Genomic DNA, 13969 nt, shown 5'->3' with positions numbered 1-13969 from the left:
TTCCAGTCGACACTCGGGGGGAAGCCCGTTGTGCCTGGATGTGTTTCTCAGGAAGCTGAATCTGAAAAAATTAAGAAAACTGACAGTTATAGTTAAATTCAGTGCCAATCAAATTCATTTTCACGCCGTTGTATTCAATTTTAAATTGTGCCTTACAAATTCAATTTTCAAATGAATTCATTCAACAAATCCTTTTTTTTTTTAAATTCAGCTGAGCATGACAATACAACCTCTACACTGGCACTAATCTCTTTTCACAGGGGACAATCACTATGTAACAATGTAACACACGAGAGGAACACTATCAGAATAGACTTTGTGTCCATATTCTCAGAAGCCAGGAAGACGGAGATCTGTAATCACCAAATTCACAAGTTCTCCTTGCTTTACACATTCTACAGGGAGTTCACTATAGAGTTAGTGTCTAGTCCTGCTTCAGAGTTGTTGTGACTATTTCATTGTGTTTTCTACTGATGGAGGTTATTTTCTGGCGCAGGAATGTAGGTTATGGATTCTGAGATCCCTGTGTTTGAGAGAGTGTCCAGATGGGCAAGGAGAAGACGGCTGCAAAATGAAAGAAGCAGATTAGGGGGGAGATGAGGTTATTGTGGGTCAGGAGAAACTGAATGACTCCAGAGTAGCCTAATACAAATGCTTCTGAGGTAGAAGAGTTGTCTTTAGCCGGTCTGAGTCTTGATAGTGACACACCATGTGATTCTGATTAGAATCACGTGTGATCTATGCACTATCATGGAGTTTGATAGTGAAAGATGTGGGATGGCCCTGACCTAGCTCTTGAGGGAAAGCAGTGGGCAGTTTGGTGAGAGTTTATCTTTGTGTGTGACTGTGTGTGTAAGTGAGTCCTCTCCTCTGCTGGATACTCCTCAGATTACTCGGGCCTGTGATAAAGGCAGATTCAGATTCCCTCTGGCCCACGCTTTTGGACAGCAGGCGGAATAATTTCTGAGAGTATTTCCACGGTCCCTCTCTGAAGGGAAGAGAGGCTGGGATGACTTGGAGGATTTGGCCTCCACAAAGTAACAGAGTTTGCTAATGTGCTTGTAACTTTTGTGTGATGAGCATAAACCCTTGTGAAACTTAGTAACTGTGTTTGTCATCTTTGGTTCAATACCAAACTGGACAGAATATTACACTGAATAAGATAGGCAGGCAGAAGCTGGGGGAAAAGAAAAAAAATGGCAAGACTAAGGAGTGGGAGGAATCATTTAATAGGGGAAAACTGCCCTTAAGGCATAAGCTTTGCCTTAAGCTTACCTGTCCACAAATTTATACAAGTGACGTTTGTGTACAGGACAAACGCACTGTCGGAACCGTGAGACGTGGACCCTGTGTTGCTCAAATTACAGACCACTGGCGCATGACGTGGGTGCAGCTTGCTGGTAGGGAGTGGATCCGGGTGCTTTCGCTCTTATCAAAGTAATCGCAGTGTATTAGACTTGTCGTCCCGGTAACCGTCGATGGGTGGCTCGCGGACCAGAGAATCCAGGGCACTGGCATCGGATCTAGCGCGCATCTCAGTAGCCATTTCTGTCAGATTTCCGGTGAGGAGTGAACCAGTAGACTATTGTATGTGGTAGAACCCTAATACATAGGGATGGGAGTCAACGCATGTGATTTTCTGGATTGTCCTGAGACCATCCCTGGCAGCGGTCCACACATCAGACAGAAGGTAGGACTGCTGGATCCCGTAAACGGAGTAAGGAGGGTTGTGTGTGTGTGTGTGTGTGCGTGCGTGCGTGCGTATGTGCGCGCGCGCACGACAAAGACAATTGCGACCGATTGAGAGAGGGATAAATGGCCTAGATAAAATATGATGGAAAAGGAGAGACAATGGCAGGAAAATTACAATGAAAAAGGGGGGGAAATGTGCGAACAAACAAAGAAATGGAAATGTGAGATAGCCTACCCTTCTTCTCATCTCTCTTGTGCTATGCGTGCACAACACACGTGCTCTCTCTGTTCCTGAGGCTGGGGTATGGTGTCACATTTCAGGCTGCATACTACTGTATGTTGTGGGAGGTCCTCATCTGAAGATCTAAGCTGCTACTTTATTCATGGTGGGTTAAAGGCTGTTAGCCATTTTGGCATCTCGTGTAGATTTCAGCGGCAGCACAATAGAGGAGAGCGGTGAATTACCAAACCTGCTACCAAACCTCCTCTAATACCTGACTGGAGGCAGCCGTTTGGCAGAAAGGACTTGAAATCAACACACAGGTAATATTGAAATGTTGTATAAAGAATAGATGTTTATAAAGATTAGATGTTTATGGAGATTAGAATGGATATTTATGATATTTGTGCGCATGCTTTCGCAATGTGAAAAAAGATCAAACAGGAACAAACGTGCCTACAAAGCATGGCTACCGGTGATTTGATAAAAGTCAGGTGGAATAGGAATCTACATTGAATTATTTGCTGAAACATCTATTGTATTCTGTTCTATTCTATTTCTCTTCATCTGTGATATTTGGCAACAAAATTACGTAAAACTATCCTTTAAACTACGCTGAAAAAATATTGTTAAACTAAGATGAAAAAAACTCAAATGTGAAACATGAAAAGAAATCAAATAATCTCTGCCTTCAAAACTAACTGAAATTAGATAAAAGTCCTAAAAATAATTTTCAGCCTCGGTTTTTTTAACCCTAGCTTAGAAAACAGCAGAGAGTAAGAGTTAGCCCTTTAAAAAAAAAAACTTAAAATGAAACTGAAATCAGCAATCCTCCTGTGAAAACGGCATTTAATTAAATAAATATTTGAAAACAAAGTAAACATAAAAACTAATGTACATCAGAAAACACAGTAGTGTTTATGAAGGTAAAGTGTGTGTGTGTGTGTGTGTGTGTGTGTGTGTTTGTTTGCGCATGTACAAGTGTATAATCGATGACAGGGTGCTTTCATTTTTTTCATCTCAAACTCATTTAATTCCATTTTTATATGAATGAAACTGTGCGCAATTTTTATTTGTATTTTCAACAAGCATTGTATATGATTGATCATGGAGGAAGTAGTACTGGAGCCAGTCTAGTCAAAATAAGTCAACACAATATCCAATGTAGTGTGAAGGATCCAATGACCAAACACCTTACAAGAGGTTCCAAAAACACTCTAGGCACACCAGGTAAAGATTTATGATCTTATGTCTAATCTTTGGCGTTGGAATTTTGACTCTTTTTGTATGTCTGTGTCTTTGTGTGTACTTGTCTAGGTCATTTTATTGTATTTTTTTATGTTTGCCCTCATCAATGTGACTGGCCGCCTGACTTGATTGGAGGTGAATGTGTATTGTGTAACCAAGCGAAGATGGCAGTGGATATCCCCGGGCTGGTGGCAGTGGTGGTTTTTTATGTTGTCATTCTGGCAATTGGGATCTGGGCATCTCGAAAATCGAAGAAAGAGGAGAAGAAATGTGACGGCAGCAAGAGCGAGGTCACCATAGTCGGGGGCCGCAACATTAATGTTCTGGTGGGGGTATTCACCATGACAGGTGAGACTTGTCTCTTTATGTTTGCAATTTTGTACTACTTGTGTGTATTCCTTGTGGGTATGCTATGCTCCTTGCTATGTACTTTCTGTCTCTGCTCCTCACTGTGTTTTGCTCTGCTCTGTGCCCTTGTCTGTAGCCACCTGGGTTGGAGGAGGTTATGTTCTGGGTACTGCTGAGGCTGTTTATTCTCCCGCTCAAGGTCTCATCTGGGCTATGGGGCCTCTCGCTTATCTCATCAATTTTCTTGTGGGTAAGCAGCACCATGGGCTTGTGTCTTCAAACAGCAGGTCAACACACATTCCAGTGCCACCTGCTGTTAAGGAGAACAGCTGCTGTACAAGTTGTCCAAAGACATGTCATGTACATTTTACTTTCATGCCATTTTGCTTATCTAGAGTGACTCAAGTCAACAGTACAATAATCTTACATTCCCAGATCACCATCATTACAAGCAACCAATATGAGGGAGTGCTAGTTTCAAAGCTTTATTCTGGTATTCTGGTACATCTGCCTCCAATGAGTCATCATGTTTATTAGTGCTAGCTAGGTGCTAAAAGGGAAAGGAAGGTAGTGGAGTGGTTGACGAAGAGGTTTTTTTATTTTTTTTTTATTTGGAGAGATCCGTTTTCAGATGACAACGGAAGATAGGGAGTGACTGCTGTACTATCTTGTTTAGGTTGGATAGAGTTTAGGCTGAATAGAGCAATGGACAGGTCACTGCAAGGAAGGGAGAGCTAAGCAACCGGTTGGAGCAGAGCAACGGCCACAAGCTGAATTGTAAGGCTAGACCATGGCCTAGAGGTATGGGTTGGACCGCTGTCTGAGCAGCCTTGTATACCAGCACCACGGTTTTGTATTTAATATAAGCAAGCAAAAGGGGCCATTGTAAGGCGGGCTGCAGCATTCTGGAGGAGGAGTGAGGGCTGATACTCCAGAGGGGAGTCACAGTAGTCCAGACGGGAGATGACTGCAGCTTGGATAAGGAGCTGGGCAGAATCCCTGGAGAGGAAGGGTCTGATTCAGCAGATGTTGGATCAGGTTGAGGCTGTATTGTAGGCTTTGCACCACAGAAACATAGCCTAGGCAAGTCAGCATCCTGCAGGAACGTGTCTCCTAAAAAGCACAATATTTCAGAAATAGGGAAAAAAAATTGACTGGGTTTCCCATTGACAGGCATGTAATTTTTGACAATTTACAATGCATTATCAATGGTCGAGTCATAAAACATTCTCTACATACCAGCTCTAAAAGAATTCTGTCAATTACAATAAAACATAAGTAGCAAAAATGGAGAAAGGAGGTATCTACAGGACAAAGGTGTTACACAGTCAGCATTAGGAACAAGCAGCAGCACTGGCATGATGAACAATAGTTATCTGAAGGCATAGTCTCACAAAATGCTCCACTGATTCTATGGAACATGATCTTTCAACAAACAAATAGTAGGATCTTGTTTAAGTATATGTGTAGGCTGCTTTAAATCATCAGAACATTTCCTATGAGGGGGGGGCTGTTTTTTAAAAAGTAATTTTTTGTCTCTGCTTGTTTTATTTGTTGTTTGTCGATGTCCTTGTCTTTAGGAGGATTGTTTTTTGCCAAACCAATGAGATCAAAGCGCTACGTGACCATGTTGGACCCATTTCAGCATCACTATGGCAACTCGTTCACCACAGCGCTGTTGTTTCCTGCTCTGATCAGTGATATCTTATGGGTTGCCTGCATCCTTGCTGCTCTGGGTTGGTAACACTTCAGCCCTGAAGCTTCATGTTTGACTAAAACCCCAAATCTCTTGTCTTTACCCTGTGATTCTAACATAGACACCATCTCTGAGTAAATTTTCTCTGTGATTTCCAGGGGGGACGATGAGTGTAATTCTTGGGCTGTCTTCCACCTTCTCCATCATTCTCTCAGCAGCCGTGTCCATCACCTACACATTTCTGGGCGGTCTCTACTCTGTTGCTTATACTGATATCATTCAGCTCTCCTTCATCTTTTTCAGCCTGGTGAGATATAAAGGAAGTGAGGGAGGGGTGGGGGCGCAGGGTTGTAGGAGAAAACAATGAGTGACAGAAGGGATGGAGAGGAGAGAAAGGTGGGGGGAGGGGACAGAGTAATGGGAATTAAACGAGAACCTTAGTAAAGACAGGCATTCAAGGAGAATGTTAGGTAATGTAATGGATGTCTCCGATTCTGCTTTAACTGCTGCTTTTCTTTTTCAGTGGCTCTGCATTCCCTTCTTGGTTCTCAATCCTGCATCCACTGACATCACACACACAGCCTTTCTGAACCAATCAAATAATGACCCATGGATGGGTGAACTGAAGCTGGAGGATGCAGGAAGATGGGCAGATGAGATGCTGCTATTGGTCAGATTTTAGTCCTGTGTTTTTGTGTGCGTGCGTGTGTGTTAGTCTGGTAACCCATATATTACATAACCCATATATAACACATCACTATATAAAACATCAACACGTCGATCAATTGAAAAAAAAAGAAAAGAAAAGGATTATTGTGTGTGAAAGTGTGTGTGTGAATAGTCAAGTAAGTCTGAGGTTTTTTTTTTACTGAAGCCATACTTCAAGCTAAAAGGATCAGGTTGCTTATTGACAAAGCTTTTGTGTGTGTGTGTGTGTTGCAGGCTCTTGGAGGACTGGCCTACCAGGCTCTGCACCAGCGGATCCTCTCTGCAGCCTCCTCTACTCAGGCTCAGGTCACCTGTTTTGCTGCTGCTGGGGTAGTTTTTATTATGGGAATCCCCTCAGTTGTCATTGGAGCAGTGGCTGCCTCTACAGGTACCCATGAATGCAAGCACACATTTGTGCATAAATACACACAAACCTACACACATAGGCATGCAGGTGCATATATGACCAGTAGGCAGTATGTGCAAAAGTGTTTTTTTTTTTTAGACATTTCCCTTCCTCCTCCACTCCCTTTGCTTGTAAATTCCCAGCAACCTTCACCCTAACCTTTAGCACTTACAACCCTCCCCTGTTGTTTATTCTCTCCTTGCCTCTGTCTGTCTCTCTCACTCTGCCTCTATCAATCTCTTCCTCTCTCTTTCTCTCCTTTCTCTAAGACTGGAACCAGACAGCGTATGGTCTGCCCCCTCCTTATGAGCGAGGGGAGGCAGGGAAGATCCTTCCCCTGGCCCTGCAGTACCTCACACCCTCCTGGGTGTCAGTGTTAGGCATTGGTTCTGTGGCTGCAGCAGTTATGTCCTCCATGGACTCTGTGCTGCTATCCTCTGCATCCATGTTTACCCAAAACATATACAAGACGACTTTGAGGACGCAGGTGTGTGTGTGTGTTTGTGTGTGTGTATGGGTGGGTGTGTGTGTTTGGTTTAGCACCAGCATAAATGCGGCCCTATTTTGATCGTCCTCTTCCTCCCCTTCTCTCCCCGCAGGCCTCTGAGCGAGAGCTGCAGTGGGTGATCCGTGCTAGTGTGTTGCTGGTGGGCCTGGCAGGGACAGGCCTGGCCTTTGCCGATGACAGTGTGTTTGCCTTCTGGCTGGTGAGCGGCGACCTCATCTACTGCATGATCCTCCCACAGCTCATCTGCGTGCTGCACTACCACCGCGCTAACAGCTACGGTGCAATCAGCGGCTACGTAGTGGGGCTGCTGCTGCGTGTGCTGAGCGGGGAGCCGCTGCTGAGGATCCCTCCGGTGATCTTTTTCCCTGGATGGAGGGAGGAGGACGGGGTCATCAGACAGTACTTCCCCTTCAGGACTCTGGCCATGCTAGCCTCTCTGCTGTGTATTCCTACAGTGTCCTGCCTGGTGGAGCTGGGCTTCTCTCACAGCCTGCTGCCTCACTCCTGGGATGTGCTGAGAGTATTTGGAGAGAAAGTGGAGTCAGAGAGTGAGGAAAAACCTGCTCCCCAAGAGAAACTGAACAGTATCCATAACACGCGCTTGTAGGGTGAACTTTAGTACAACTTAACCAAAATATACACAAGCCCCTCTTCATGCATATTCTCATCTGCTTCCTTCTCTGCACAGAGCGCAGGCATTATACACATGCGCACACACACACACATACAAAAAGAGTTTGCACTCTATGCATTAAATGATGGACCTTGAAATTACTTGAACTATAATGATACATATCCTGCTCAATCACTAAAGCATCACATTGTTATCCTGTACTTCTTCTTGGATCAAAAATATACACTTTGATATGCTATAATCACATCGTATCATATCTCACAAAATATTAAAATCCTTCACTTGCCATAGTAAGTTGTTCTAGGAGACAGGTTTTATAATATTAGGCAAGCTATTGATTATCTGTAACACGTATGAAATACATTTGTGAAAAGTGTTTTGTTCTAAACTGCTATATATATATATGCTTTAGATTTTGGTAAAAATCTAGGAAAAAAAGCTTTCTGAAATTCCTCAGTCAGTATTTTAAATGATAGATTATATCCTCCTTAAAACTGTAACTATTTTGTAAGCAAAGGTCTTAACGTAACATGACTTTACTTACTTAAAGTCACAATGAAACTGCATTTTGAGAGCATCTCGCTTCCTTAATGTGATGTATTTCCTGTTGGTGCAGGATGTTGAGGTGGGACATAATGTGGGGCGGGATCATTCAGAAATGTAAACCAATGGGAGATCAGTTAGGGAGAGAAACACAGTCTTATTTGATCAGAGGGGCAAAGGGGCGGATTGTTCAAGAATATGTGATGGTTTTATTGCTTGGATTTTTTTATGTATGCCCCTGGTACATGATGTGAAGATGAAGTCACCACTTAAGATTTTCTGTTTTCCATTAAGTAAACGTAATGAGAGTTTTATATGAAAATACAATTAAATACAATTTCTGTCTTTTATTTTTATTTTTGGCATAAATTGTCAAATAGCTGTATGGTATGAAAGATGGAATTAGCTAAAAAGGCAGAAAAGCTATTTTTCATTTCAGTGTGACTTTAAGCATGACACATGGCTTTAGCAATAATCCAAAATGTGATTTACTTTTGACCAACAAAAAGGCTTTTTCAAATGGTAGATATCTCATTTTACACTGAACGTCTTTTTCTCAGTTGTTATTTGCAGTGGCTCTCATTAAGGTAAAGTTGACCCAGGTGAAGTTATTTCATTCTGTGGCCACTGTCCATGCTCATACAAGTAATTTTGCCTGTCTGCATTTATTGATAGTAAGCGCTGCTGTGGGGAAAAAAAAGCCTGAGTGCTACTGGTGATGGCAAATACCTGAGGCAGTGAGGTTGACTGCTCCTCAGTGAAAACATTCCACAGGTGGAGGCTGTCTCTAAAGATGGGGTTTGGTTGGGTACTTTTGAGTAGATCAGGGTTTTAGAAGTATTTAGGATCATCCCTGAAGGATCAACCTATAGAATTACACCTTATTTTTCTTAGTGTTTTAAAATTCAGATGACTTGAAGTAGTTTTTGTGACTGTAAATATCCATATTACAAAAGAAGATATAAACTCTCTTTGGTCTTTGACAGGGTGGTGATTGAATTATTTGGTGTGTGTATTTGTGTGTGTGTGTGTGTATTTGCAAGACATACACTACCAGTCAAAAGTTTGGACAGACCTGATTGAATGTACTGTTTTTTCATCATCTCAAAGCCATTTTGATCTAAAGGCTTATGCTTAAATGCTTGAAATGTGTTTTTTCTACAAATATAAATAGTGAAGTTGATGCCTATGTATGAATTTCTTTCCAAAGACTTTTCCTTTCCATCAAGGCAAAGGATGGCTACTTTAAAGAATCTAAAATATAAGATAGTTTGGTTAGTTTCAGTTAGATAGTTTTGATTTGTTTAACACGTTTTTGGTTGCTGCATAATTCCATTGTGTTATTTCATAGTTTTGATGTCTTTAGTATTGTTCTAAAATGTGGAAAATAGTAAAAATAAAGAAAAATGTGTGTGTCCAAACTTTTGACTCATCAGACATACATACTCTTTCCAATAGCCTATATTGAAGGTGGAATGACTACAGCGCAAAAGTAATTTGGCTTCTTTACGTTTTTTGTTGAAATGACAATCAATAGCTCTTTGTCAAGGCCTTTGTCTATACCATCAAAAAGCATTTGCCTTTGTTGCCTGTAAAGCACGCAGTTGAGTTTATTTAAGTCCCCATGGTGTATGACCCACATAACTACAATGCAACTGCAATGGCGCCCTTGCAGCAGCAGAGGGCAGCTCTTGAACATGGAAAGGCCCACAGCAGCCTGACCCAGCCTCAAAAACAACATGACGATTTTTAGAATCTTACATGATGGTGCTAAAAGAACATTCCGCAAAGCTGCAGTATGAGAGTGCAGATTTAAAATAAATAAATAAAATAAACCCATCACTTTGCATTTCCGTCCATGTTTCCCTCTTGAAGATATGCTGTTAATTTTTGTTTTCCATTAGATTTGGCACTTCACATATCAAGATTTAATACCAATAAACAATAAATAAGTGCAATTTATAGACTAATGTTCAAAGAAAAGTCTCAGTTGCTCAGGTTATGTCACTGACTCGACATTTGTTGACTTCATAAACAAGATTTCATCATGGTAACGTCTAAAATTCATTTTAAAATTGTAACAGTTTTCAATACACGTGAATTCGTTTCAGGCCCTTTGATGGCGTCACGGTAACAACTAAACCGGTGCACACAACTTCCTGTGGCAAGTTTCTTTTTGCGACTTATTGACATACCAATCTAACAAAAACAACAAAACTGTGATGGTTACTGGCACTAGATACATAATGTAACAAATAAAACATTTTGGGCAGGTTGTGGTGCGATTTAGAGAAGGTCATAGCTGACAACAGGAAGCTGTAATGCACCGGTATCTCAAAGCAGAAGCGTTGAGAAACAGACCGTGAAAAGGGCCGCTTCCGCTATTTTTACTCAGAAAATAACCTATTCTGATTTTTTCATTTTCTGGTTTATTCAGAAACGTTATTGAAAAAAGAATCATCACAACATTCCTGGGATGAGTGTAAGTGTAAGCCCACAACATTTACCAGACCAAGAAACAGAGAGGTCACTAGCCTATTTAACAAATGTAGGGGCAGTTTATACGAAAGGTTTCTGATCATCTGCTAATAAAATGTAGTAGTAGCCTACTTTGACATTTACCCCTATGATGTTTTCAAAACTACCACTTTCAATTCTTGTTTTAGACTAAACTCAAACTCTTTGCAGCATCTCTGTATTTATACTTCGGGAAAATCGCTTAATATTCAAGTGAGTTTCAACAGTAGTGCAGCATAATAGTAAGTAAATAAGTAATTAAGTAAGTAAGTAAGTAAGATTTTATTTATATAGCACCTTTTTAAAACAAAGTTACAATAATAGGCTATAACAATAATAGGCCTACTATACAAAAAAAATACCCATCTGAAAATGAAAGGAATTGAAAGTCTTTATACGTTTTGAAATCCTCAATATCTCAACAGTAGTGAACCACAATTGCACGGCATGTACCTGGTCAAATGCACCTGCATGACCGGTTCTATTAATAAAACTGCAGTAAGAGTCACATATGGCTACAGACTTACAGTATAGCGACGCCCATTCCACTGCGCTGGCCCTGCTGGATGTATCGGATGAATGAATGATAAATGCGGGCCTAGCAGTCCTGTCCACACACTTGAATGAAGCTCCATGTCAGATTTTACTTTGGGCCTGTGACGGTGGTGTCCGGAGCGTAACCTATCGTACAGCACCAATGCACAAAATAGACTGCATGGGACTGAGGGGTTGAAAGTGGCCCTATTCTCTTCACCTCATAAGCAAGTAGGCCTAAGGTCTAAAAAACAAACAGTTTTATTTTTTTTTTTTGCTAACAGGCAAGGCCAACATCCTTTGATAGCATTATTCCTCAATGGCCCACAACAAAATGACTAAAGCCCATGGAAGACAAAAAAAAACAGTCTACAAATTTTCCTTGTAGTTATAGAATATTTTGTTAAATTGGGGCTGTATTTTTCACTAAATGCTGTAACAAATTAAGTTGCTTTAAAGTAGCATGGTTAGAATCACTGTTATATTCTTACTTTTGATGTTGAATTGAATAACAAAATGCACAGAATGGTTGTTAAATCACTTTCTGGATGCTCCTATCTATATTTAATAGCCTAGGCCTATGTGTGGCTAATTCAACAACTCCCAATTTGAGATAGTAGGCTAACTCAAAACTGATTTCACAACATTAGGCAAGTTTTAGCCTACAGCACATGATCTGTAACAAGAAAAAAATATCTACAATATTCGATAGATCATTTATATCACCTTTTCATGTCAAGGGCCCCTAAAAACAAATGTTGTTAGGCCACTGATCCCAGTGGTAAGAATGTGTCCCTCATCTGAATGATTTGATATAGAGTTTGTACTGTAGAGATTGCAGGTTAGGAAACAGTGGAGAGAAACTAATCCGAATAGTCCTTCTTAGGCATTCTTCTGTGCTTCCATTGGGCTAACTTCTATAAAATAAAATAAATAATAAAATTGAACTATTCCTTATGTTGCTTGGGGGACCTCTGGACACATCTCAATGACCACTGGGAGTCCCCAAGCCCCACTTTGGGAACCACAGGCCTATAGGCCTATATATAGCTCATTGATAAAACTCCAAACATGAAATCAATGGGCTAATTCAAAACTGGTTTTATATCCTTAGGCAAGATACAGCCTAGATCATCCCTTAAAAAAAACAAAAAAAAACAAACAAGAAATACAACTGTTATTAAAGATCATTAAGTGATGTTAGATTCCCACAGTCTCTCTAAACCAAGTTGGTATGCTGTAGTTTAGTCCAGTGGTTCCCAAAGTGGGACCACCAGAGGTCCTTGTGGGGTTCCCAGGATAAAAAAAAAGAGATAAACCCTAGTTTAACTTCATCATTATTTCACTGCCCATAAATGTATAAGAAATTGTATGAGAATGGCTGTTTAATTCATTGCCCTCATTGTTGCCTCCTCACCTTTAATATGGACAGTTATGTATTATCTATATAAAGGCACATCTAAACAAAACATCTTCTCAGATGGAGTTCCTAATAGGGGAGAACAGGAATGGTTTCCCTACTGCCTATAACTACACAACACAGGGGAAGGATGTAACATTTCTCATCCTGTCTTATATATATAACTTGTTTGCTATTTGCCTTGGAAATGTTCAGTTTTGTAACATGTAAGAAGTTGACACCAGATCTTGACAGATTTAACTCAGATGAGCGAGGACAGAAATGTGAAAAATGTTACAATCCCTGGTCTCCCCTACCAAATTGTATCAAATTGGCTTCTATGATCTAACTGGGGTCCTTGACATGAAAAAGCATGGGAACCCCTCTGGATCCTTGGTGGGGTGGGGTGGGGTGCAGGGGGTCCCAGGCAAAAAGAGGAATAGTATATTTTCCCAAGTTGTATCAGAATGATCAGGGATTTCACTCTCTACCCTGATCTCGACCCTCCCCACCATAGACGGTATAACTCGATATAAAGTCATAACATAGCATAAATCCTTTCAGAAAGGGGGGGTTCCCTGCAACACCCTCCTGGGGGGTCTGTGGTCTAATGTGCATCTTGTTTGGGCGGGGAGAGGAGGAGGGGGAGGGGGGGGGTTGTCCTGGATCTGAAAGTGGTTTGGGAATCCCGGGTTAAATCCACTCCGGCTTTTCTCTCAGGCTTTCCGCCACCTTATCCGTAGCACTATGTGTTTCTGTGTGAGAGAAGCCGACTCTTGTTTACAGCAGTGATTCCACGGAGGAGCGGAGACACACAGCCGACTTAACCGAGGGCAAGCCGTAGGATTTCTGCCTCTTGAGCCGCATGCGACCGGAGTTGTTGTTTTTGTTTTTCGTCTGTATTTTTTTCCCAGAGGATGAAAAAAAACTCTAAAGGGCAACTCCTTGGACATAAAGTAGCTGTTCTCCCTCCACCCTAGCCGAGGTCGTCTAGCTGGAGCTGGAGACCCATTCTCTTGCGTGGCACAAGTCTGGTATTTTCTTTCAGCTGCAAATCCGACTGACGGCAAAGATAAGTCCGAGCCGAGGGGGTGGAAAATTGGTTGAAAACGATTTTCTGTCCAGGCCGGGATTCTTTTGCTGGGGATCGAGTGCCTGTGCTGGCTGAATGGCATAGGCAAAAAGGTTTTTCATTCATTTTTCATCCTCCCAGCCACCACCCCTGTGGATCTGGACGTGTTTTCTACCAGCAACCTACCCCCCCCTCCCTCATATACAGTCATTCACACGGGGAATTATTGCGAGCGACATTGGGGTTATTATTGTGGTAGTATAATAATAATAAACGTCTAGTCTATTATTATTATTATTATTACTACTACCAGGCCCGCTCGCACTGTACGCATACTGGTGTTTTCAAGAGATGGAGACTGAAGATGGGGATTACCATCATTTATCCAGTAAAATCAGTGGCTTGTGCGTCCTGCCAGCCGACGTCAAAGTATTGTGTGCTTGG

The 13969-nt window shown here is 41.5% G+C and overlaps 1 protein-coding gene across 4 annotated transcripts; it reads left to right on the top strand.

Annotated features, from left to right (window-relative positions):
* Positions 1–1549: 1549 nt before the first annotated feature.
* LOC139659412 (high-affinity choline transporter 1-like) lies at positions 1550–9743 on the top strand. 4 transcript variants are annotated; one of them, XM_071537676.1, is made up of 9 exons: positions 1550–1690; positions 3230–3508; positions 3645–3758; positions 5089–5244; positions 5363–5511; positions 5728–5874; positions 6147–6300; positions 6588–6805; positions 6918–9743. In XM_071537676.1, the coding sequence occupies exons 2-9, from the start codon at positions 3325–3327 to the stop codon at positions 7431–7433; spliced, it is 1638 nt and encodes a 545-aa protein (XP_071393777.1). In that variant the 5' UTR covers positions 1550–1690; positions 3230–3324; the 3' UTR covers positions 7434–9743. The 4 variants fall into 4 exon arrangements, with proteins under 4 accessions (XP_071393777.1, XP_071393779.1, XP_071393776.1 ...); XM_071537678.1 differs by having other exon boundaries at positions 1550–1717; XM_071537675.1 differs by lacking the exon at positions 1550–1690 and adding an exon at positions 2131–2235.
* Positions 9744–13969: the final 4226 nt, after the last annotated feature.

Source organism: Centroberyx affinis, unplaced genomic scaffold, assembly GCF_046629955.1.
Source record: "Centroberyx affinis isolate AG114_WGS23_722 - 3 ecotype Tasmania unplaced genomic scaffold, CSIRO-AGI_Caff_v1 ptg003102l_1, whole genome shotgun sequence".
Taxonomy (NCBI): Eukaryota; Metazoa; Chordata; class Actinopteri; order Beryciformes; family Berycidae; genus Centroberyx; species Centroberyx affinis.
The sequence above is the reverse complement of the archived record's forward strand: the minus strand, read 5'-3'. Positions and strand labels throughout refer to the sequence as shown.